The 26031-nt window shown below is 49.7% G+C and overlaps 1 protein-coding gene across 4 annotated transcripts in view; it reads right to left on the bottom strand.

Moving 5' to 3' along the window:
* The window catches only part of PRICKLE2 (prickle planar cell polarity protein 2), a 110490-nt gene that overhangs the window by 20089 nt on the left and 64370 nt on the right, over positions 1 to 26031 (bottom strand). For 3 of the 4 annotated variants that reach the window (XM_076346571.1, XM_076346574.1, XM_076346573.1), the window contains 2 exons: positions 12756 to 12939; positions 861 to 974 (listed from right to left, as the gene is read on the bottom strand). In XM_076346571.1, coding sequence (XP_076202686.1) covers positions 861 to 974; positions 12756 to 12939 — 298 coding nt within the window. Of the gene's footprint in view, positions 1 to 860; positions 975 to 12755; positions 12940 to 22711; positions 22762 to 26031 lie in introns of those variants that run through there. The other variant, XM_076346575.1, reaches the window with a different exon arrangement.

The raw sequence follows: 26031 nt of genomic DNA on the forward strand, positions 1-26031 counted from the left end.
GAGGCTGTGGGTTTTCAGCAGCTGCCAGGGAAGACAGGCGGGCAGGTTGGGGCCCGAGGGTGCACGGGAAGAAGCCCCTGCCCGGTGCCTGGAGCTCCCCCGGCACTGGCAGCACCATGCTGTGCCCATGGCACCCAGCCACGCACAGGCAAACTTGTTAAAATCTGACCTAGATCAAACAAGTTACCTGCATGTATTTTCCAGAGCGGCTTCTTCAGAAAGCAGCATGAAAATAATTTTTTTGTTTACATAGGGAAATTTTGCGGGCTACCAGAAGCCAATGTTCTCACTGGTGAGAACAGGACGTCAAAGACCAGACCCTTTTTGCTGCTTCACATCTTTCTTGCGAGACGTAAGGAGGTTTATTTGCTCTGACTGGTCTTGACTCAACCTCCGGCTTTCCAGGCTCTCCCAGCTCGCGAGGCTCAGCCCGAGTGAAACCCCTCCTTGGCACACGCACCCCCACTCCCAAGGTGAGTCGGAAGCAGCATTTGGGAAAAGGCTTTTGCAACTTCGGATTTGGCTCTAGCTCATGGCAACAGCATTTCAAGCCACTTTTAATGCGGCTTTGGCCTCCGAGGCCTGAGAAAGTGCTCTTATTTCAGAGAACTGAAGAAGGATGATTTTAAAAATTTTAACTTTAGAAACAAACAACTCTCCCCCCACCTCCAACACAATCCAAGCAGGGAGCAAATATGGCACTTAAACAGCAACATGACCAAACTTCAAGTAAATCCCCCCGAAAAGCAGAAAGGGCTGAGAAAGGACCAGCCACGCTTCCCATGAACAACCCCAGGAGGTGCATCCCCTCCCTACCCGCAGCCCTGACGGATGTCCGAGGACACTTTTCGGATACTAACCTCATTGTCGTGCGGCGGCAGCTGGTGCAAAAGCTGCTTTATGCGAGATTTTTCTCCTGGGCTGTTGACGTAGGGGACCTTGTCCTCGGGCAGGCAGCTGTAGTACTGGTGCACCTACGGAGCAAGAGAGGGGACTGCAGTGGGGCTCCCTGGCCGAGCCCGTGCCCCCGTGCCTGGCCAGCAGCCACCCCCCGAGCCAGCAGGCACTGGGTCTTCCCGATGATTTTGAGCGGGGAAATACAGCCAGGCGCTGCTTCGGTTTTACTGCCTTTTCTCCACCGAGAAAGAGGGGTGGCAGCCCCGGCGAGGCGGCGGAGCTCGTTACCGTTTGCTCGGTCAGCCTCCATAGTGTTAGCATGCTTCGCCGGCTGCGGGGATGTGTCGGCACCTGCCTCAGCAGGGGAGGTTAAAAAGGCTGCGCCCCGGCAGCCTCCGTGTTGCTGGCTATCTCAGCCTCCACCTCCATCAAAACCCTCTGGGCTTTTTTCTGCAGCAATTTGTGGAAATAAACAGCAGATAAAATCTGTTGGAAGGCTTAGTTTTTCTCTTTCGTCTCAGAGCGTATAATTAAAATCAGCTATTAAAAAGGCAGCGCAGTGGGGCACGGCGTGCCCTGGCTCCGGAGGAGCCCGGTGGCAGCCCGGAGAGGAAGCACACCCCGAACCCCAGCGTTTCTCCTCCGACTGCCACACCTGGGACGTGTACTCAAGGGCCGGGCACCGGGATGGGACTCACTGGCTGAGGATCAGCTCCGAAATGGCCACAGTGATGTTGAATGGCTTGGGGAGAAGCAGGAGAAGGTAAAGGTAAGGGAAAGCTCTCGCTGCTCGGCTGGGATTGGGAGTCTCTGCCACCTCGGACACCTCTGGATGCTTGGGCAGGAGCAGGGGGCTGTATGGCTTCCTTAAATCTGCGCTCATCTAGAGAGATGCAAACCATTTTCCTGGTGCATACAGCTTTCTGCCTTTGCCGTGTTGGGATTAACCCCCTGAGATGCTCCCTCGGCTCTCAGACACTGCAGCAATTCGTTTCAGAGCGGCTGCACTGCCTGCAGCTTTCGCAGGGCTTTTCCCAAACAACACCTGCTTTGCAGTGGCTTCTGATCAGCTTTTTCCCTCGCTGTACGTTTTGGGCTTTGGCCTAGAAAGCACCACCTGGGCTGGCTTTCCTCAGAGAAGCCCTCTCTGCCTGCACAACCCCACAGCATCTGCAGGATGACAAGCTACCATGGGCCACCGGGAGGGATGGGGACTCAGTGGCAGGTAATGGGGCCGGCTGGCAGGAGAGCTCGCCCACGGGCTTGCAGGCTGCTGCGGGTGCTTCATACGAGGAGTTGCCTTTAACAGGAGGAAATTGCTTTTTATTCCAGAATAAATATCCAAAATCGGCATTATTCAGGAAGAATTACTCTGCATTCGGCTCACTCCCTGGTCTCATTCAGAGCTACCTGTGAGCAGAGCTGCTCCAGTGCTTGCAATTGCTTTTCTCAATTTATGGTTCCTCCCCAAACCAACCCCAACATCCACCTTTCCCGTCATCAGGTTTTGTGGAAAGGGAGATTTTTAGCAGATTTCCACCCGTAACTCTGCAGTGCTGATGACAAGGGAACTGCTCGGGTCACAAAGCTGAGTAACATGCTGAGCATACGCCACTGCGAAACCCTAAATTTGTTTTGCTAAGTCACAGCAGAAACAGACCCACCAGCTATGGAAACTGTCAAAGAAAGAAAGGCTGCTAAGGATTTTGTTATGTTAAAAAGAAAACAAACTACGTACATTAGAATACTTACTTTGCATTTATAGAGCATCCTTCATCCAGGGACATCAAAGCACATTAAAACCACTTAAATTCTTATGACATGCTATACGAGGCAGCAAATACACGCACTGGAAAGGACTATCTGCAGCATAACGACGTTAAACGAGCTCCCTGAGTTCATGCAGCTAGTCTGTAGCAGAGCTTGCAGCTGAAAATCTCCCGGCAATGCCCCGGCTGCCATACCTTTTACCGGGCTGCCAGGCTACCGTGCTGCCATGCTGCACCTTCCTGGCCAGTACAGATGCCTGCTGACTTCTCTCAGCCAAATTCCCCACGTGCGGACGGACCGCTCGCTTTCCCCTGTGCTCAGGCTGGTTGGTTTGGGTTTTTTTTCTTGCAACGAAGTTTTTTTGCCCACTGATTTCTTGAAGTTGGTGGAGACTAGAAATGACTCTCTTTTTTTTTTTGAAGAGCTGCCGAATTCCATCAGGCTGCCCCAGTCTCTAAAGCAATGAGCTGTAAGACGCTCACCCTGGGCAAAAAGCAAGGATGCGAGTTTTTTCTTTGGCAGCCCGGGCACTGCCTTCCCAGAGCCCGACGCGGCGGGACATACATGCCCAGCTCTGCTCCTGCTTCCACCGGGAAGTTTTCCATTTAGTCTCAGCAGGTCCGCGGAAACTGACTCCCATCACACCAGCAACATAGCTCAGCTGGGATGGGCAATTTGGTTTGAAAAGCAAAACAAAACAAATGTAACAGGCTCCAACCTGTGTTCTGTTGCCTGAAATAACCCAAAAGGGTTTGCTTTGGATCCGCATCAGCCAAGGGGATCTTCTGCAGGGGTGCTCATGGAGGGGATGGAGCAGGGACAGCTGCCAGTCCTTGCCCAGCACCCACGGGACATCTAGTGGGGAGAAAACCCTTTCCTTACAGCTGTCGACGGCTTCCTCCACTGTTGCCTTTACACCCACCATCCTTCCTGGGGACAAACCTGAACCAGGGGTATGCAAAGATCCTTTCACCTGGGGCATCAGTCCTATCCCGAGAGGTCCAGCCAGAGTGCAGGTGAAGAGCAGAAGGACGCCCCTTGCCCGGGCTCACGTTAATCCAGGCTTGTGCAAATACACTGTCTCATCCATCACTGATTCCCCGTAGGATGCACCCAGCTTCCCGGACAGCAGAGCCGAGCCCAGAAGGGACGGGGTCACAGGCTGTCAGCATCTGCTGCCTCTGTGCTCAGCCGGCTGCCAACAGCATTTCCCACCTCGCGAGTGAGTGTTGGGCTGGCATAGCCCAGTCAGGATGCTCAATAAGGAAAAATAAAGAAGGAAAGGGGGATTTTCAGATAAATTTGGCTTTTCAGGGAAAAGGCCTGCAGAAAATGTTAACTCACCAGAAAACTAAAACTGCTCAGTCTGCATTTTGCTTTTGTACAAAAGGTCACTGTTTTCTGTGAAAATAACTTCTCCTCTGTCCAGCTCCGGTTCGGAGCACGCACAAGCCTTTGTAGCTAGTGAGCCTTGGAGGGCCAGTGTGGCCAAAGGGCCTGATCCAGACCCCCCAAGCACTGGCGGACGGCTCCTCGCTGACCTTACAGGCTCTGCAACATGAGCTGCATGCAGATAAGGAAAACAGCGCGGGGCAACGACCCAGGACAGATAACATATCCCTTTTAAATCATGTGCTATCTTTAACTGTGTTATTATTAAATACTTCTGCTGTACAACACAGCAGCTCCACATCCTGCTATTTCCCCTTGCAACAGACCTGCTCTGCCCGTGATTATCCTAACAAGCATCATTAACACACACGATCCACATGTGGGGCCGGGCTAGGTTTCATCCTCAGTTTCCCCACTTTCCCCTCTTCACTCTGACCTCTGCTCGCATCTGGATGGGAGAAACCCCAGAGGAATGTGGAAAACATCAGGCTGAGTTAAAATAAGGCTTCAGACAACGTCAGGGGCCCCGATGCCATGGGGATGGGCTGGCCAATGCGCTGGAAGCCAGGCCAGTTGCAGTGCTGGGTGCTGTGGCATGCTGGCCGGCTGGCCAGGCAAGCCCCGTCCTGCCCCGTGGAGGTCTGCCAGGCACTCGGACAGGCTGCGAGAACCCGGCGCAGCAGATATCCATCTTCCCAGGGTGTTATTCTCACCTTCAAAAGGAAAATGTCCAAATGCCAAGTTTTGCTAACGAAAACTGATACACATTTTGGAAATTAACAGCTGCTTGGAGCTAAAAGGGGAGGGCACGGGGGAGAAGATCGAAATTAAAAAAGAAAGAAACCAGGAGAAAGGAAAGAACGTAATGTAAAACAAGGGTAGGAAAAAGCCTTTAAAGTGGAGCCAGCTTTATTCAAAGGCACTGAGGAAAGTAATTACATTAGTTTACAAATGCCTTTGTGTTCTGCAGTCTTCCTAGGTTTGGGGTTTGTTCCCAGTTTAACTTTGACAGTTTATAAACCTCCCCGTCCCGCTAAATAAAGGCAGGACTGCAGCTTCTCCTGGAGGTCCCAGGGGTGACCAAAGACAAAACCCACGCCAGCACCTTTGTGGGTAAAGTCTTACACCTTCTCCTAGAAGGTTGCAAACAACCTGTGAATTTAAGCCATTGATGAAGGATCTCTTTGATCAATGAATTAAAGGAGGCGGAGAGGAAATATCATGTTTCTTATGCCAAGAATTGCTCTTGGGAAGCAGCATTCGGTTGTACTTGCCCAAGTACAACACCCCTACTGAAAGCACCCACCAAACAGGGCTGTTTGGGATGACTGTACCGCTGGGATGGACTACAAAGGAGCATGCAGTGTCCTGGTGTGGCTCAGCTGATGGGTGCTGACTTGCTCAGCCATAACAGCTCCAGCACATCCAGCTGGGCAATGCTGCCTGGCTTTCACAAAACCAAACAAGCTGCAAAACCAGCTGCAAGGCTTTTGCAAAGGGCCTTGCGAGGGCAGTATGTGCTGGCCTGTATGCAGCAGTGCCTGAACACGGATGTCCCCAAAAAGGGGACCTTGGTGGGTCAGCCACCGCTCAGGCACAGCACAGTAAATCATCACACGCAGTGGAGTCTGTTCGAAATCCAGGCACGCCGACATTCTCTGACATCCCCCCATGCCCAGGAGAGCACAGTTTCCCCTGGGACCATGCCAGGGGTCCCACAGCCCCAGCAGTCCACCCCGTGCCACCCGGGGATGTACCATGCCGGTGCGGGGAGCTGCCTGTGCGATGATGTGCGGAGCAGTGGCTGCCGGTGCATGTGTGTGTGGACACTCGCTCGTGGCCCTGTCCCCTGGCTCGCTGTGTGCGAGCTCCCACGAGCTTTGGCTGCAGCGGGAGGAAGGCGGCCAGCAGCTCCGACAAGCCTGTGCTGGCCCAGGCGAGTGGGGCTCCTCCTGTGGCTCGCCTGCTCCTCCTCAGCGCTGGCTTTTAACCGCATGTCAGACATTAAATAATCTTTTACACCGAGCCCTTAAAATTGACAGAGAAATGAATCTGGTGTCTTCAGTATTTCTCTCATTCCTGCTGGCCACCCTTGGAAAAGTAAAGAGGAAAAAACCCCAAACAAGCCACACGCAAATAACCCTCTCAACGTGTCTGCAAAACGTTGCAAGTTCTTGCACACGTAGGCTCACACATGAGCTCCGCAGATGATAGCACGTGTGAAACTGGAAAGCGGGTTCAGCGTGCTTTGGCCCGAGTCTGGCACGTCCTCCTTTTCTGTGGCTGTTAGGATACAAAGCACTTACTTATTTCTTGAAGCAAAACAATCCTTGCAGCAAGGCCAGATGCTTCGAAACGGCAAGGAGAGTGGGAACTGCTGGCCGGCTCTGCCGAGCGCGGGGATGCAGCCAGGCACGCACCCTGGGAGGGAGCCGGCGTCCCCCCCCGAGACCCCGCAGCCCCAGCTGGGAGAAGACCGTTATCACCCCCAGATCCGTGAACATACCTGTGTGCTGGCACGCGGAGGTGGGAGGCAGATGCAATCCCCAGCGCCGGGCGGCCCGGCACCCTGCAAGGCTGGGTTTGCTCTCGGAAACCCGCTCCCGAATCACAGGGACAAAGGCAGGGTACAAAGGAAAAATCATTTTCCTAAGTGCTATTTGTTCTGGCACGCTCTGTGGCTCTCGGCGCGCTTCTCTCCCACGGCTAACGGCAGCCGAGTCATTTGAGCATTGCTGCTCACCAGTTGAGAACGACGTCCATTCCTGCCAAGCCTTTGGAGCCATTCTTGGTCTGTAAGAGATCCCGCGGAAACATTGCTTCCTGCTGGCATCAAAGAAGAACATTTGAATGAAGGCCGTACATCTACAAGTTTTAAACTTGTGAAAGCGCATGCCATGATTTTTTCTTTCTTAAGCAGAAATTGAATTTGGATTAAAAGGAGCCAGAAACAGTGCTTTCAAAAGCATCTGAGAGTGGTCTTTGTGCTGCGAGGTACTGACCGGCAGAGCCACTCTCGCACCGCTCAGAGTCCCCTGGAGCACCAGCAATTAAAATGATCATCTGCTGCACTGATCATAGCCGATAATTCCCCTGGGTCTGCCACTTAAAATGCTCTTGTATTTATAAGGCACAGGGTAGCATACTAGAATAATGCTGCAACAAGGAAAAGCTGTAATTGTATGCTGGAATAAAGCTCCGGGACAAGTTTATATTGTGTAGTCTGGGATTTCTCTGTTTTCTTTTCCACTCCCTGCTCTTCCCCTGCCTCTTACCTCTGCTGCCCACCACATGGATACTTCAAATTTAAGAACCAAGCAAACCCCATCAGGCGAGTGGTTTTGTTTCTGTGGCGCACCAAAAGCAGCTTACTCCCTCCCTGATAACAACATTGTTCAAAGATTAAGTAATTTTAACAGCTTCCATCGGCTCACAACGATCAGGCAAACACGCCAGGACACAGAAATGGAACAAAAGCCCAGACACATGGTTTTGCCACGTGGTTTTTTTTTGCAGCACGGGATACACTCACACCTCCTCCATCCGCTCCACTCGAGGGCAGAAGGAATAGCTCCAGGACCTCCTAACCCACCCCAGCTGCCCCCAAGTCACGCAGCACAGGCATCACATATGGAAAAAGCATTTCGTGTGCGGGATTGCTGCTCCATCCGGCTGGCAAGCACTCCGCACGGTCCGATGCCTGGAGGCTGGATTTAGACAGCTCCAGCCTTGAAGTAAGAACCGCTAACTGCCAGGCTATTTAGATACTGAAAGAGTTCACCGGGGAGGTGATGGACTTACCGCTCCCTCGAAGTGAAATTGGAGAGCTTTTAAAAATGTGCTGAAATGCAGCTTTTGGATAAAATACAACAGCACGCACGTGTGCAAGGGGGTAGAGCTAGGGGTGGCTGCAGCTTCTGGCACCGGCGTACGTGAGTTACAGCTCCTCTTCACCTCCCTCGCTTCCCCATCCAGCATGCTTTGCTCTCAGGATCAGGATCTACCAAGGAAAGCAGAGCTCTTCCTGGGGCTTTTGTCCTCCCTCTACCTGGCCAAAAATTAGCTTATTTACTACGCAGGCTTGGGGCACAGGGTTGCTTTGTTCTGTCTTGTTCCTTCCTTGCCACATGCAAGACTTGTCTCCTGAGGAGTGAAACAGTTCGCTGAACTTATAGGGCTCAAGGAAGGATGAGAAGGGAAAATGCACTCGATCGTGACACATAGGCAGAAGTGAGGCACACGTCCCCCAGAGACGACTGGCCCAGATAATGTACTTTCTACCACACCGAGGTGGTGAAAGTGGGTATCTTTAGGTAAGGTGTAAATGCGTGTTCAGTGGAGGTTCATCTCCGCTCTCCTTTCCTCACTTTGTGACCTGAACAGCAACTGGTGAAGCTTGGAGGTTTTGTAACTCAAGCCCTTGCTATAGGTCTTGCAAAAGACCCAGAACAGGAATCAACACCTACATTAGCCCCTGAATAAATTCCCCATGACAGCTACGAGTTTCACACCACGCTGCGAAGCTCTCGAGGCCCAAGCTCTAACGGCCACCTTAGAGGAAAATGGTCCCCTGAACCTTCATGCTACTAAGTTTAGCTCAGATGAGATTTTCATAACTTTTTAAGGGACTCAGATCAGAGCAACTGTGCTGACAGCAAGAGGGAATTAAGTTCTTACGGCATATACAGGGATCTTGAATGTTGGCATGCCGGAACCATGCAGAAAGCCGCACCACAGCTGAAGTAGAGCCCCATCTTTTGTTTAATTAGAAATCTGTGCCCGTAACCAGCTGCTCCTATTATTGAGACACAATAAAGACAGAAATCCTCAAAAATCCCTTGTATTCAGAAATTCAAGCTGGCATGTTGTAACTCCTTTGGATTTCTCCAAACCACAGGCCCAAAGAATTCAAGGCTGCGCACTCACATGTATTTACACATGCCTTGCCTAAAAATGTGAAAAACACATCATAAAAATACTTATTTTTAAGCATCTGCCCTCAAACTTATGTCAGTGCAAGGAGGATCAGCTGTTGGACTGCCAGCCCCAGCAGACAAACTGGCTCCCAAAATTGCCTTCCCCCGTCTTCGCAGCCAGGCCCAGTCTGGGATTTCGCTTCGCTGAGGACACATTTCTGTTGGTGTCTGCCCATTTCAAGGCTTTCACACTTATTTCTTTATCCGACCATTGAACGGCAGGCAGGAAAAAAAGAGCATTTCTCAAAGCCCACGTCCCGAGCTTCTGCCTTGCCTCCCATACAGCCACCTCTCCCATTCCCATCTGCATCCGTATCTTCCAGAAGACAAGTCCTTCTTCTGCCATAAGACAACTTCTCATCGAGGTCCAGTCCAAGCAGGATTAGAGCCCACAGGAGCCTCTTGGCCATCCTGTGTAGCCGACTGCTATTACAAGAAACCGCATTTTCTAATCACGTTGTAATTTATGGAGCTCAGTCTTGGTTTTTTTCCCGCCGCTCTCCCTGTTGGCAGGTTGCCGCTGAGCCTTACACCTCTGATGGTTTGAAACCTCTTCCAATTTCCTGTCTGAATGCATTCGGAGCCAGTTTATATCTATGTTCTTGTGCCAAAGTTGGAGCTTGAATAACTGCTCTTCCTCCTCTAATGCATAGGGAGTGATCATAACCCTTCGATTTGCTAGGCTGAACAAACCAAGTTCTTCTAGGCTCCTCAATGAAATAACATTTCCAGTCTCCTTCCAGTTTATACTCCTCTTTCTTGAGCAGAAATGTCATAAATTTTAGCCAGTTTTCCAGATTAATTTTTACTATACTTTATGCAGTGGTATTATAACATTTTTTTGTATTACCATCTTAATCTCTGTGTTATAAACGTATTCAGAAATATGTAGTATTTATGGCTGTTGCATAGTAGCAGACCACTTTGTAGTCCTGCACACTGATGAGCCATAATATAAGGAATTCAGCTCCGCTCCTCAATGCAATGTCTGGATCATTATCTGTAAACACTGGACCAATGCTTTTTTTCCTTCATGTAGCAGGCATTAAGTAACCAACATGGTTTTCACATAGTTGACATGTACCACAGAGCAGCTGATGCCAGAATTAGTGTCCAGGAATCCAGTGAGACGTTGTAGGTTTGGGTCAACTCCCCTTTAGATTATACTTACTATTTTAAGCTATGGATTGAAGGGACTCTCCAAATTCTGAAATGACCTACGGTAACTGCCAAAAACCAATGTCATGTTTGTTGGCCAACTTCTCCCCCCGAAATCTTGTAAATTGCTGCGTTGAGTGAGACGTGAACGCTGTCTCCCAAGAATAGCGAGGTAGGAAGGCTGTCGTCCAAGTATAATAAGAAAACTGCATTAGTCTTTCAGGGGAGCACTTACCTCCCCAGCTCATATGCTGCGTAGAGATTTTAATAAAGCAGAATATTGCAGAAAAAGTTGTTTCATTTCATCTGTTTCATGTCAAAGAAATACGACAGTGAAACAGCGGAAGGCAAAGAAAAATTCACTGCCTGCAAACCTGTATTTTCAGCCCAGCCTGATGGCAGTGTCCTCAGGTGGAGCGGAGCCCACCAGCTGCTCCACAGCAGACATCAGCCTTCCAGAGGCTCCACATCACGTACGCACACCTGACTCATCGACCAGAAAGCCACATGTCTGTCTGCAGCCTTGCACGGCTCCAGCAAGTTGATGCAGTGGTACCTCCTACCCCCGTGGGAGGCAAACGGCACCCTCCAGCACCCCGGGGCACCTCCCAGCCCTGCGACACCCCAGGCACGTGGTAACTCCCGGCAAAATTCAGGGTGCTGCTCTTCACCCAGGGGCAACCCCCAGCCCTGCATGGTGGCTCTTTCACAGCCCAGAGAAGTCACACCTTGCTTTTGTCTCCATAGTGGCTCATCTGATGCGTGAAAGGTCCCGAAAGGGCCGGCGGATGAGCTATGCTGGAAGGATTTCAGTGCCTGTCTTAGGCTCTGCTTAGGGCCGCTCTTCATCTCCATGGTGATTAGAGACGGGTCTGAAGCGGCAAATCTGCTAAAAGGCCCAGCAATGCAGACAGAGGAGCGTAATTAGGAAGTGGGTGTTCATATTGAGGAGCACCATGACCTCTGCAAGAAACAGATGCTGGAAGAACCTAAAAATACATTAACCTGGGTAATGCATGAGACGTCAGTACCTACTGCTAGAGCTAATGGACTTTTATTTTCTCCTGAGCATCCCAAACTCCCTCATGGCACGCTATCTCTTAAAAAGCACCTGAGGGATCAAGGAAGCGTCCAGGTCTTCTGGACTATGTCACCACCATGCTGGAAGTGGGTTTCAATTGCTGTCCATGCCATGCTGGACAGAGACCAGACATCAGAGACCATGTCTATCTGGTCAGGTGCCACCTGTCACTAAATATCTGTATTTCTACCCAAAGCTACAGGGACATGGGCCAGCTTGGGCTCCAGAAGCCACCGACACGCCTGGACAGAAAGCGGTGCTGAAAGCAGGTGGCACCAGCTTGGGTACGATCCTCCAACAGGACTCCCAAAACCGAACTGGTTCACATCCCCGCAGCATGAAGGACCAGCAGAGCTACTTCAGGACCATCTGCATCTCTCCATACACTGTGTCTTGTACCTCCTGGGAGGCACAAAGGGAGCCTCTGACATAAGGAAGGTGACAGAAAACAAGGCTGCTGCCTGATTTGCATGGTTGGATGGCACCAAATGAAACACACAGTGCTGCAGAGTTTCAAGCAAGCACTGAGCAAGGCTTGTAAAGACATGAAGAAGAAAAAAAACCCACCAAACAACTGGATTTTCTCTAATCAGACAGATAATATTTACAGCCTACGGGTGGTGCCAAAATATTTCAGGAAATGCCTAAGCCCTTCTGAATAAAAGCTCAGGAAAACACAGTATTTAAGGACAGCAACTACAACAGTAAGAATGAAAGCTTTCTACCCTCTCCCAGACTCCTTACACAGTTTAAAATGATTGCCATAGCAATTATCAAGGCTAAGCTCATTTTGCAATCTCCTCTGCAAATTAAGTTCTGAGTTGAACACGTAAAAGATCAGCATAAAAACCAAACGAATCACGTAAACTGCAAGGAGCAGAAATCAATGCGCGCTCTGCACAGACAGCATGCTGAGGTCTAATCCATCCCGCTCAGTTCCTGTACCGAGAGACTTGAACTTCATTTGAGCAATTCCTTCCAGTAAGGCACAAACATCATGCTTGAAAAACCCAACCCCAAAGACTTTGGCCCATTTTTTGGAGGCATCTACCAGCTTCGACTGCCTGCCCTGGACTTACTGCAGAGCAGAGGGGTCCAGGAGGGCAGAACACGAGCACCGAGTCCCCAGGGAACACTGGAATCCCACCACTTTTTTCTCCATGAAACAGTAGTAGGTACGTCTGTATCTGTTCCCTTGCACAACCACAACAAACCTCATCCTGGAAGTATTTTGTCCCCCCCCCCCTCAATTACCAATTACATCTACAGACACAGAAAACCACAAATCCTGCAAGATCACAGCTCTATTTTGTTTCATTTGTGCATTCAGACCAGACCTGTCTCTGCAAGTCTCTATAGTGCACCCAGAAACAGCCACATGCAACAAGTGCTTGCACCCCTAGAAGAAAAATCAGGGCAACTATTTCCAAAGAGCATATTAAAACAATTTATTTCTGGTAACTGGGTGGTGTCATCGTTACCTGCTCGGGCTTCAGGCCGGGGGGGACCCACGCGTACTCTTCCAAGGCACAGCCCGAGTCGTCATCAGAAGTCGAATTCCTCTGGAAGTCAAACATGAGCTTCGTGACGGTCTTCTCCATCTCCAGAGGCATAACTGTTACGATGTGCTCTTCCTGGGAGCACTTACAGTGAAGGCAAATCTTCCTGCAAGGTGAGGAGAGAGGAAAAAGAGGAGATGCCCTAGTGAGTTCCACTTTAAATAAGAAGACAAAGAGATTCCTGCCAGTCACCGGCCTACAGATACTAAACTCAACCCTTTTTTATGCTCAGGCATTTTCTAACACAGGATTCGTCTCTCTTACAAGGAGGAAATAAAAATCTGTATTTGCTGTAACAACACTTGGCAATCAAGCTGAGACAGACTGCCCAATGTTTGGGGATATGTAATTGCTTGTCCCTTTACTGCACCGCGAGGAGTATTTCCAGAGGCCAGCACAGGCAAGGGCCACGCACCCACCTGGTGCAGATCGGCACGTCAGCCGGTAATCGCAGAGCAGTTACCGAATTTAAGGCAGCTGAGCACTTGGCTAATACAGAAAATGGTGGATTGACTGGGAAGCTGTGAATGACAAGTCCCTTTAGCATGCTGATAGCATAAATTTGCTTATTAAAGTAGCATAAAAATTGATTATAGTCTGAACATAAAAAGCTAAATTAAATTAAGGGAAGCTACAAAAACCACAGTCACACTACAACAGCATCTTAACTGCCTGGCTCAGCGGCACACCAGCTCACACGCTGCCCAAGAGCCGGACGGGAGGGGAAAAGCACAAGAACTGGAAGAACAGCCCACCGGTTGCAATTTAACAGCCGTTAGCTTGATTCACTGCAAATACCACTTCTTAGCATTTCTTTCAAGGGGCTGTTCCTGCAGCTGGTGGTCCGTGGGAGATTTTCTTCATGGGCTTGAACCTGAGCATTTATCTGCAGGGCTGCTAGGACATCACACCCCTTCGCCAGGGGTAAGAGCGAAGGACGAACCTGGCTGAAAACATCCCCCAGCTCCATAAAAAGACGTTAAAGGGAATGTTGATGAATTGGTTTCTATTTCTGAAAATGCAATGCTCTTCCACAATATGGGTCAATGGTATCTATTTTAAAGTAACTACGCAGGATTCTGAATTAATTTGTGCTAATGAAACACCACTGACTTCTGAGGAATGAGATATGGTTTCACTTGGGTAGCAGAAGGGAGACACCTCAGAAATAATAAGGTACCACACAAAAGGCAAGGGAAAAGTTACCGTTGCCATTTCAGGTTTCTCTGCTATAAGGTAAAGCAAAGAAATTCAGAGGGCAGCAACAGTTAAACACTGGGGGCTGTAATTTTCAAACACCTTTCCTTCTTTTTCACCATTGCATACAAGCCAGCTAAGCATACCAGTGCTCAGATCCAGATTCGAGTCTAAATTTCCACTTGGCCATTACAGCACAAAAAATGCACACTAGCAAAAGTCAAGAGGCTCCGTTAAGTCAAGCCAGGGAGATTTGCCAGATTTTCCCATTTCCTGCCTTTCATCAGATCTAAACCACACAGCGACCCCCATGCACCCCCCGGCATCTGGTTTGTGTCCAGTCAGAGAGTCTCGGCATCGCCTCCGGCTGTTACCTTAAAAAATAATCAAGGCACCATTTTATGTGAATACTTTAATTAATCAGCTACCGTGGAAGGGCGCTCTGCCTCAGCAAAGCCGCTGGTTTCTTTGCCGTTTCCATCTCATTTCGCGATATGATTAGAAGCAGCTCAATACGCAACAAGGTGCTAAGAATAACTAATAGCTCCAGAGCCCCAGATTCGGCATTGGACATAGATATTCTAACGGAGTTTAGGACTTCTTAGCCAAATTTTAATTTTCAGGATATCAATCACAAGCTTCAAACAGAGACAAACCCAACAGTCCACGCTCGGATAGCAGCAATGTCGGGAGCACGAGTGCTGCGATGGGGAAAAAGCCAGCCCGCACGTTTCTGTCCTCCTCCCCACTCTACACCCCCCCCCTCTAGGAGATGGAGGATGGCAGGAGAGCATCAGAGGTCTCGGCTTTTAATAAATGAGATAAATCAAGCCATCATGAGGACTTTAAATAACAGTGTCGAAGAGTTAATAAGTGAGATGTATGATCAATTAGACCCACAGGTCACTCCACGCGACTGCCATCCTGCAGCTCACACCACGTACAGCCAGGAGTGCGATGGCCGGGTCGGGAAGCTGATTTACCCACACCCTCACTCCTGCCCCATCCCAGGCAGGCGGGTACCGCCAGTGGGTGGCTTCTCCTGGTCAGAAAAGCAAAGGATGAGAAGGACACAGGTAGTCTGTCTACTCATCAGTGCCATCCCCAGGCCAGGACAACGGGCTCTGTAAAAACTTTGCACCATTAAAAACTGAGCGTCTCCAGGCATGGGGTTTCTGCCACCTCCCTGGACAAACTGTACAAACTGCAAGATCTTGCCCCTGAGATATTCAGTTCTCTTCCTTTCCCCTCATTAAAAGCAGAAGATTAACAGCTTTAATTACAATTATTTTCTTTACATTAGGATATGTTGTTTCATGGGAACAATACTCAGTGTCCTAGGAGTGTCTTTCCACTCCTATGATATGGTTTCCATGACTTCTTCGCATAGGTCTCACTTACTCAACTTTATTTTATCGTCTTCCAGCTCGCTATAATTAAAAATAATTCCCCATAGTAAAAATTTAATATAAAAATGTACATTTCAAATGTGAGATGAAATTGAAAAAGCAGTATCCCCCCACCGCGCTCAAAGCAGAGCAGCATGAAGTGAGACGATGCACGTGCCAGCGCTCGACCGCACGCACAATGACCGGAGCGACAATGTGCCGTGGGTGCCAATGCTACAGTGGAGAGCTGGTGGGTGTTGGACAGGAGCGGGGCCACGGCCGGCAGCCCGCCCGGCTGCTCCCGCCAGCAGCGGCTCATTAGTCATTAATGCGGGAAGAGTGGTGGAGCCTGGAGATGCTCAGCGCGTCGGCGTGCCGCCTACCTAACCATATAAAGGGTGCCGCAGCCCAGGCGGAGCGGCACATCCTGCAAAGGAAAACCCACTAGCTTGGCTCTGGCCAGACACAAGCCTTACCTAACCACCACCAAAGCTTCATCAACAGCAACTTCTGCTGCCTGTGCAGCCAAGGAGCCCCACACAACTTGAGAAGAGCGCAGGCACGGGGGTTTTTTTTAGGAAGAAGAAACTAACGCTAATCTCTCTTTGGAAATCCCGTCTTCATTCCTGAACCTTTCCGCCTTGCTCTCATCCCAGAAAAGGGTCTGCAAGCTCGTCTCAGGGAAGTACCTGCCCTGGTGATTAAGAGAGGTCTCCAGCATTGGGGAAGACACAGGGTTGGAGATATTTCGGTGCTGTTGCTAAAAGCTGGGGACATCCTGGAGCATCACTTGACTCCAGGAGCTGAGGGCTGGCAAAGAGAGACCCAGTGATGTTGTGTTTCCCAGCAAAGCAAGGAGAGCTGACAGCACGGCCAGCTTCAGGCACGGAGGGTAAATAAAGGAGCTATTAAGCAGCTGTAGTTTGTGGACAGGGAGGAAAGAAGAGAGGGAGCCGGCCAACAGCCATGCTGCTGCGGGAGGCACGGGCTGGGGAGCACCCAGCAGGGCTGCTCGGCACAGAGCTGTGCACGGAACTGCCCTGCAGCAGGGCCAGGACGGCGGGAAGCAAATGGGGAGAAAAAGAACATTTCCTGGTGTCAGATTTAGCTGGAAAGGAGCCTACCTTGAATTGACTTCACATGGAACAAAGCAGCAATGACTCGAAAACAGATTGAAAAATTTCTTCTATTCAAGGCCAGCGCTTCATGTAATGAAGTTACAAGATGGATGTATTTTATTTTGCAACGGCTGCTTTTACATGGTGCTCTTGGCACGGTGGCTGGTCCTCTCCTCAGAGGAGGCTGTAACCCCCATCCCCGGCTACATCCCCACCCATCTGCTGGTGCAGGGGGACGGTGCAAACTGGATCCACCACCCCACACCAGCCCTCTTCTCTCTACGGATGAAAACAGGCACACAAGGGGAATCTGAAGCAAACAGGGCCCAACACACTAAGCGGAGAACCTGACTTCTGAATCCCTCTCACTTGGGATGCAGAAGCATGCTTCCAGACCAGGTCCACCTATGTACAGCTCGACATGAGCCCAATTGACCTGTGAGGTCTCTGGGACAAGGCAGTCTCTTGTTGTACGCCACGGTTAGCAAAGCACAGCCTCTGCCATCGCTGGAGCCTCCTGCAGCCCTTTCATCATAGCAATGGCATCAACAATAAGTTAAACCACACTGAAAACACTAGTGCTGTGCAAGAGGCTCTGGAGAGAGCCGCGAGCATGCCCCCAGCTTTCTGAAGACAGCCAAGGTCTCCCTGCTGTGAAAAACCAGCAATGACTCCAAACCAGGAAAGCACAAGCAGATCTAAAAAGCCAGGGAAGAGGGACCGGGGGCAGCCTGAAGCCAAGGCAAAGTGGGTCCTTGCAAATGGTCTGTAGCTCCCGCAAAGGAGCCAGCCAGGCTGGCCTCTCCCAGCAAACAGCCTGCGTGTGTTGGGGTCTGGGGCAGTGCAGGCAGGATCGGACTCCCCTGGGGCTGTGAGGGCAGCAGACCCCTGCCTGCAGGAAAAGCTCCTGGCCACAGGGATCTTCTCTTCTAGCCGCGGCTGCTGGCTCAGCTGGGTGGGCACACAGAACCTAAGGCAGCAAACACCACCAAAGCGAAGCCTGCCTGGGCTGGGCAACGCAGCTATTTTAAGAAAGAGCAGCGCAAGATCCCAACCCCTCCTGGCAGCACCAAGAATGAAAGCAGAGTTTAAAATCGTGGCAGAAATGTTAAAATTCCTCTCGGACAAAGAAGGAACTCAGCAAACAGCCCTTATCATCCCCCGGCGCTGCTTATCTCTGCTTCTCACTTGTTTCTTCTGGGAAGGAAATAAAGGGGCTGTATCAGGGAGCAGTGTCTCCAGACAATGCAAGGAGCATGAATGCCATGGCCCACGCCGGGCCACGCAATGCCTCTGCTGCACCCCATAATAAAGGATTTGCATGCATTTGTGCACACATTAACATACAAGATTGGGAATCCCTCAAAAAGCAATTGTCTGCTCAGCTCGGATGGGATGTGCAAAAGCAAAGGGGCAATTCCCTTCCCGCTAGCTTAAGACATACACAGCAGCCTGATTTTTTTTCAGCATCATGCCATCATTCTGATTGCAATGAGGCTTTTGGGTCAGTTGTCAGTCAGTAAATCACAAGACTCCTTGGAAACTTCTCGGAGAGGCTGAGGATTTGGGGCAGCTCATGTGACCCCTGAGCCTCTTAACAAGGGTGTCTTAATATCCCTGCCTGTTACCTCCTCCTCCCATTTGAGAGCTAATGAGGCATCTTCCCACCCTGAGCGAGCTCCAGCTACACAGACCCATTTCTCCAGACCCCACAGGCAGAGAAACATTTATCTAAACTGAAAAATTAACATAGTCCTTCAATGCCATCAGGAGAGCCTGGTGGCTCTTCTCCAGTATGGGCACCACTCTCCCAGTTCACAAAAGGGGAAGCTGAGGCGCAGGAGTACCCACAGGCAGCACCCAGCCGTGGCTTCCCCATCGACTCCCTGAACATCACCTTCATCAGAGGAGCCCCAAGATTCTGTGCTCAAAACAGTTGGAGCTGAAGCTCTGTCTCCATCTCCAACTTCTCTAACAACGTATTTTCAACCAATCACTCCCAGTAGCCCAGCTGGCTGCCACCCATGGCCCTGGGTGCCATGGACCTCAGCGACAAAGCAGCACCTCTCTGGACAAAACATTTCTGCGACTTCACAGATCTTCCAGAGTCACTTCAGCCAGAAAAAAAAACTATCAGCGGGAATGAATTGCAAAGACCTTGTGCTACCTGGGTTGGAAAGGAAGCTTAGGGAAAGCTTTTATCTGCCAAACTGGGGTGCAGGAGGCTAAAGGAGGTGAATTAGACATGGACATTTACAATAGCAGCAATTCAAAGTCTGAGGACAAGATGCCCTTGGTGGCCTGCAAGGACGGCCAAGGGAGGACAATGCTCACTTGACCCCAGATGCTGTAGGAACAGTTGGCTTAAAAGATCAACATCAGGTGGTTGCAACAGAGCAGGTAGCACAGTAATGCCAAGAAGCTAAAGAAGAGAGAAATAATCCAGCAACCAAACTACTCCTACAGATGCAACTGCCCCCAGTCTCAGTGGCCTGGGGAGCACGTGTAGCTGCCCATCTCCGGAAAGGTCTGCAGTAGGTGGGGAAACACTGAGAGGATGGAAGAGTTGCAAGTCAGACTCTTCTCCATCTTCCCCATCCATCTTCTCTTCTCTAACCACTTGATTTGCTCGAAGCAAGTCAGATTTTCAGAGTTGCTTTATTTTTAATCCCCTCTGACCTCCGCAGTGCCAACAGCAGCAATTGCAAAGGTATCCAGGGTGGTGTTGAAGCTTTTATTACAAACCCCATTTCCACTCCTGGAAAAATTCTCCTCTCTGGCTGAAGTTGTCCATGCTTGGTCTCAGGCTGGAGACTAATTTCATTTTTAAGACTCTGTAAAAATCCTTTACCATTGCAAGAGTTATTCTTGCTTAATTAAGAAAAAGAAGAAAAAAAAAGAACTATCCTCAATATTGCCAGCTGCAGCCAAGTATGAGCAAAAGCAGACTCTGAGGATTTTCCAGTTGGTCTGCCTTCATGGTGAATCAGGACCATCAATTCAAGAAGCGGGTGGAACATCTGCCTGTGGATCCCCACTGCCCTGTTCCCAAACCACTGCTTCCCTGCGGCACGGCCCAGGGCAGCCTCCAGGCTGCTTCCAATTTTGCTGTCTGTGGTCTTAGGCACCACGTGGCAGACAACCACCAGCGCACAAGACTGTGCTCCTCCCAGATGAGACCCAGAAATTAGGACAAAACATGACACAATGTACAAAAACCTAAATCCCTCATCTGGGCTGTCTTGGTGCCCTCTTAGGCAAACAAGGAACCAGGACCACAGCCCAGAACCGTGGCCAGACCTCTCAGCAATACCTCAGGATGTTTCAAAGACGGTCAACCTTTCCAACCTGTGGCTAAATCACACTGGGGGAGCTGGGATGCATCACAGGTCATTTTGGGGAGCCGAGGTGCACCCCAGCGCACTGCAGTGAACACAGGTCCCCGTTCAGGCTCCAGTTTCTCCTCGTGAGCTGGGTGAGAGCCCCAGGGTGTTTAAACACCCTCCTGACCTGAACCACTCTGCCAGGGTGCTCCTGTGAGCTGCAACCCCTGACACGAACCATGAAAATTCTGATGCATAAAGAGGAGATGGTTAAATTAAGGGATATTAATAACTCAGCATATCTCAGAAGAACTCTCTATTTGGAGGTCTCAAGATATTTTGCAAAAGACAATTTTTTTTTTTTGTAATAGAGGTTAGACAGAGGTGGGCAAAGTGCTATACCCATGTGAGCTGCAGATCAAGCAAGGGGGAGAGAGAGGAGGAAAAATAAGGTGCGGTGAGCCCCAGCCTGTTGCTCAGCCTTCCTACCAGGAAAAAAGGTGTCCAACAGGCTGCTCTGTCACATCCAAGACGATGGAGGCAGCCTGCCAGCTCACAGGCTTACCACTCATCTCAACGTATTTATGTTAGGGTTTTTTTTCCCCCCCCTTAAAGGTCCAGCTCTTAGCACACAGAAACAGTAACAACCACGTATTTTTCCCCAGTCATGGAGAAGAAATGCAAACCACCAGTTTCCGAGTTGAAGAGAAGAACAGGCTCAGTAACAGTGATAACAACCCAGAAGCTGGTGGGCAAACAACGTGGAAGCCAGTCTCATGATTTTGGAAGGCAGGGGGAGACACAGGACGGGCAGACCCAGGAGCTGTGGACACCCGAGAGGGGTTTAGTGTCCCCCATGGCAGGACAACCCCAAGGCCCCGAGAACCCAGTGGGGCCCCTGGCCGGCAGGGATGGAGCAGGGGAGGCAGCGGAGGGAGCAGGCAGCAGCAGGACCCTCACCAAAGTCTCCCTCTGGACTTGAGGTCAGCAGCGCTCCCCACCCAAGAGCCAACGTGTGCCTGTGCTGCAAAGCCCATGTCCTACCCCATGGGTTATCTTGTCAGATTTTAATTATACCATTCAGTGGCTTTTCAGCCTAACAAGATGCAGAGCTGTATCACAGGGGGGTTCTTTCTGCTGCTTAACTGAAGGAAGAAAAGTGCCTCCAAGCCTGGGGTTCTAGCAAGATTTAGGCTCTCCCTCTGGATCCAAAACCAGCTCTCCACGAAAAAGCCTGTCTCCGTTCAGCATGTGGGTCCTCACTGTCTTCTCCAGTTCGCATAACCCTGGTCTCTTCACAGACAGTATTTCTTCTGTCTTCTTCCTGCCCCTCTCTTTCCCCCACCCTGTTCCAGGCTTGCAGCCCATCTCTCCAGCACCAGTCTCAGACAGACGGACTAAGCTAAGTGGGTTCCGGCGATCTGCCCCGGGGCTCTAAGTGCTATTTTAAGGGACTTCACCAGTTTGCATTTGCAGCATGACAAGCAGAAACCACGGGAAGCAGTAAACACGCTGCAATGCAAGCACCTCCCAGGCCGTATGTCCTAAAGGAAAAAACTTGGCTGATAAGGCAAAATGCTCAGAAGCAGGATGAGCTAGGCTGAAAATTGTAATTATTTCAAAAGTTAAGGCTTAGACGGCGTCCCCTGAGACAGGCAATACCGACCCGCTTGTGAAAGCAATCACTGCCAGCCTGATCGGTGTACGTGCTGGCTAAGCCCGAGCAAGTCTGCCAACAGCAATAGCGCAAAGCTGGGTCATTTTGTTAAGCTGAATCTGGCTGGTAGAAAACATGCAACGGGAGAAGATTAAAATACGAAGCAAAATATAATCTTGTTAGCTACAGATAGTTTTACTTTACAAATCTTTATCGCAGGCTCAAGCCGGCACCCTTATAAATACAACGCAGTGATGTGAGACATGTAAGTGCTCCCACAGTAGGTGAAATAATCGCTGAATAAAAATAAGTCAGATAAGTTACAAGATAAGAGAGCTAAAACTGAAAGGATGACACTGCATCTGGTGCAAATAATTATTTTGGCATTATTCTGTCCAGCGCTAATCCTCAACGGCTCAAAAAGATTCAATCAGTGTTTAGCACCGCCAAGGAATCATGACTACAAAACAAAGAGTAACTGGATTAAAATCTTTCTATGGTCACAGGTCACGTCTGTGTCTCATCTGCTTAAAATGTTCCTTCAAGGAACAAGAAAAAAAAGGAAATTTGACTTGAAAAGATTGCACTGAAAAACATAACCCCCAGGTTGCAGTTCTAGGATGGTTTATAGTTAGGCATTCTGGCATGAAAAAGAAGGACATAGAAAGATTATTACTTTAAAACTCTCTATCCTCAGGAAGGCAAAACCACCACAATAAATATCTGAACAGTAACGTCCTCATCCACAACACCAGCCTGCACGCAGTCTGCTCAGAAAATGCCCAGAGAACCCAGGCTTCCAGAAGCTGCATTTACCAGAGCAATAAAATTAACACTGAGGCATGAGGATTTTTTAATACTTATTCCTATTTAGAGCCAGCTGAGCCTTCCTGATTATTTTTAAACTGAAAAATCCATCACGGTGGCATCAGCATTTCTCCCCGACTTCCTGCAGCTGCAGAAATGCAATTTAACAATTAACATTTTACATCCATAAACGACGAGAACAGCAAAGGCTGGGAAAAAAGCGCAGCCCCCTCATAGATCACCACCAACGGCACATTGAGCAAAGTTAGCACGCAGCGACGTGCATCCACAGAATGCTGCTTATTCTTCCTCCTCCTCCTCGCTACTTTCTATCCCTCCTAAAAATCCACAACAACTTTGAAGTTGCTGGCAAAAGGCAGTTTCTTACCTGTTCCCACCACCGACGGCAGCGACAGCGCAGGAGGAAAAAATCCAGCGGGTTGCTCAGCTGTCCTAGTTGTGCCAGTTGCCTTTCGGCTGGTGGGCTGCTCCCAGGACCAGCCCAAGCACCGCAGTGCCATAAAGCATCCCGTGCTCTCCCGGCGCAGCCCACCGCCCCGACACACGCAGCCAGGGGCTGCCGCCAGACGGGCTTTTGTCGGAGCCTTTCAGAGGAGGCACGCACTGACCGCGGCGCGTCTCCGAAAGAAACCTGCTGTGGAAAAACGTGCCATTCCTGCCCCCCGTCTTAAGCTTTCACCTAAATTGCCTCGGTCTGAAATCCAGCTCCGGAGGGTGCCCCCCTCTCCGCTCCCAGTCCAAATGAATCCAGCAGCTCCCCCCTCAACCTGCCTTTCACTAAATGACCCTTCGAGGTGGCAAGAGGATGTCCAATTTGCTCTCCGAGCGCAAGGCATTAACGAGGAGAGATGCAGCCCGTGGAGAATAATTGCTGGCGCGGGAGCGGCGCGGGGCTCTGCTGTTGCATTGCTCTCCTCTCCTGCATGCTAATGAGCAATGATGTCAGCAAGCCAAAGTCACCGCATCCGGACCGCGCGCCGCGGCCCGGCCACCCTCCCATTGATTTACATGGAAATCAGCCCGCTCTTGGAAATCAATAAATCCTGTAGGCTGCTTAGGGAAAGGGAGAGGAAAAAAATCCTTCTCGCTGGCTCGCATGTGCGCGTTTCAAAGAGTTGGCTCCGCACCAGCAGCCCAAATTGAATGGTGTGAAGACACTAATTATCCTTCCCCGACTATCATCTTATTTGATGCTGACCGAATCTCAACCTGCTGTCAAACTTAAGGCACCGCTTCTTAGGTACGCGGGCTATTAAAGCAATGATCTGCCGGCTCTGAGCAACGTATCATTTTTCTCCTGGCTTTCAATGCCCTCTTAATTATTTTCTGCAGTCATTTGCTATGATTCCCCACTGGTTTTTAGACGCAGCATGTTTGTGCACCAGCGGGGCTAAACATTCTAGGAAATACAAGTTATCAGTGTGGCATTTTGGTTACCGCACATTTTAATACATTTTCTTTCATACGGCCCCGAGAGATGCACGATTCGCACCTTTTATGTGTATGTCAGGTGAGTACTGCGAGCCCCAGGAACACGCCACCCCAACAGGGATGCCGAAGCCTCCTTTCCCCGTGTTTCCCTCCCCTCAGAAAAGAAAAGAAAATGCAGAGAAGGAGCTATGCTGCCAAATCTCTTCTGCTGCTCTTAAAGCCCGTTGCTTGGGAATTAGGTGGTCACAAATGAATCTCTGCTTCAAGTCAGCTGGAGGTGAGCATACTTCTTAGCTTTTGCATTTGCAAAAAGTGAGTGAAATTCAAAAACCTAGTTTCTGTGGGCTCAGAAAAATACAGAAAGCAAATAAAACTTGCCCAACATGTAGTGCTTTTGTAGCATGCTCCTGACTTTTGGGGCCTGGCTCTGGATTTCAGAGCCCTTGATTTTGGCAAAATTAGCTATGTTTACAGAACACAGAAGGATGCAGAAACTACAGCTGCAAGTCTTTCTGCAGTCTCAAATGCCTTAAATTATTATTATTAAGGCTTATAAAGTAGATTTCATTATACGGAATTACACTCAAAACCACCAGGGCGAGATCTTCAGCTGGGACAAACCAGCTCAGTTTCCCCTCGGGGAAGCCCCGACTTACCCCGGCCAAGTGGGATGGACTGAGAACATGCAGAGACCTCATCTGGCTCAGGCAACTTCAGACAAAAGAAAATACTCAGGGCTGCTGATGAAATATTTGAGCATTTACAGTTCCTTTTTTTTTTTTTAATTATTTTTTTCCCCTCTTTTTTTGTTAATTAAAACTGCAGCTGCAAGTCCAAGAGTTGAGCACTGACCCTGTTACCACGTCCAGCCGGGTCGGACCTTCCTTTCGTGGAAGAAGGAGCAGCATCACCTCCGCTTCTGCTGGGGATGGCCGCAGCGCGGAGGAGGGTCCCCTCCAACTCCTCCAACTCCACAGAGCAACAGAACTTGTAGGAAAAAACTCCCCTGACCCTTCAGCTTCCTAAACCGGCACATTTTGCCTCTTCCAGCTTGCATCGGCGTTGCAGGCAGGCTGTCAGCTCGCCTGTCTATGGTTAACATGCCACGGCCCCACGATGATGTATTTTTCCTCTTAAATTCAGCACGTTAATTACAATACAAAGGAACTGAGACAAAACTGAATTGGGCAAAAGCAAATAAAGAAGCCTGCTTATAAAATGACAATGTTGAGCAGAAATGCTGTAGAGCAGAAATTACTTGTGTTTACTGTAACAATCTTGCCGGAAATGTATTGTTAAAAGCACACAGCAGTGACTAGGAGCTACAACCGGCACAAAGAATACGTACTGCTCCATACGGCAGGTCCTGTAGGCGCTAATTTTCCCTGAACACGAGTAAAATGCCCAACTTTATCTGCATTAACTTTCAAGGGGCAAAGGCCCTTTAGTTATAAACACTTGGGAGCAAAGTGTCTATTAGTGCTCCAAGTGCCTCTTGAGCAGGACCACCAGCCGGCCCCACGCTCGGGGGAAAGGTTGGGCAGGGCACGAGCCCGAGTGTCCAACCCCACTTCTTGCACAACGTGCTCTGTGTAGCTCCATCTACAGCAGCTTCGATCACCCAGCACCAGCCTGACATGATCCCACCACAGGGTGGACGGCGGTGTCATCCCCACGCAACCAAGCACCCTACAGCAAAGGTGAGTTCTGCCTGACTGTCTTGGCCAAGTGGATCATCCCCAAGAAAAGGATCACACCAGAAATTGCAAACTTTTAAGTATAAGTTGATCCACAAAGATAAAATGGGTGAGAATCAAAGAATTTTCATAGAATCATTTCATAGAATCATGAGCTGATGTGAAAGATCAGTAAGATCAACGCTTATAACATCTCAGCTGCATGGCTAGCTATGAGCAGAAGAGCTTTGTATCTCCAAACAGCATGTATAATTGTCATCGCTCCTGACAGACTTCTTGTTCCAATACTTGCAAACCTAAATATCCACAAAATCCAATGAACAGGCTCTTCTGAGACAAGAAATCAGATTAGAAGCTGCCACGTTTGGACACACAACTGTCTTAGGAAAGTGGAAATGAGCCTTCCTGCTTTGAAAGCTGCCGGTTCGTTGGCAATTGCTCCATATTACTGTTACCTACTGCAAGGCTTGTGAAAAGGTCATGTGTTGGAATAACTCCAGAAGGCACACAAGATTTCTTGACGGATTCTGCACATTACGCAGGTGAAATGGGTGTTTCA

This window comes from Aptenodytes patagonicus, chromosome 8, assembly GCF_965638725.1.
Source record: "Aptenodytes patagonicus chromosome 8, bAptPat1.pri.cur, whole genome shotgun sequence".
NCBI classification, from domain to species: Eukaryota; Metazoa; Chordata; class Aves; order Sphenisciformes; family Spheniscidae; genus Aptenodytes; species Aptenodytes patagonicus.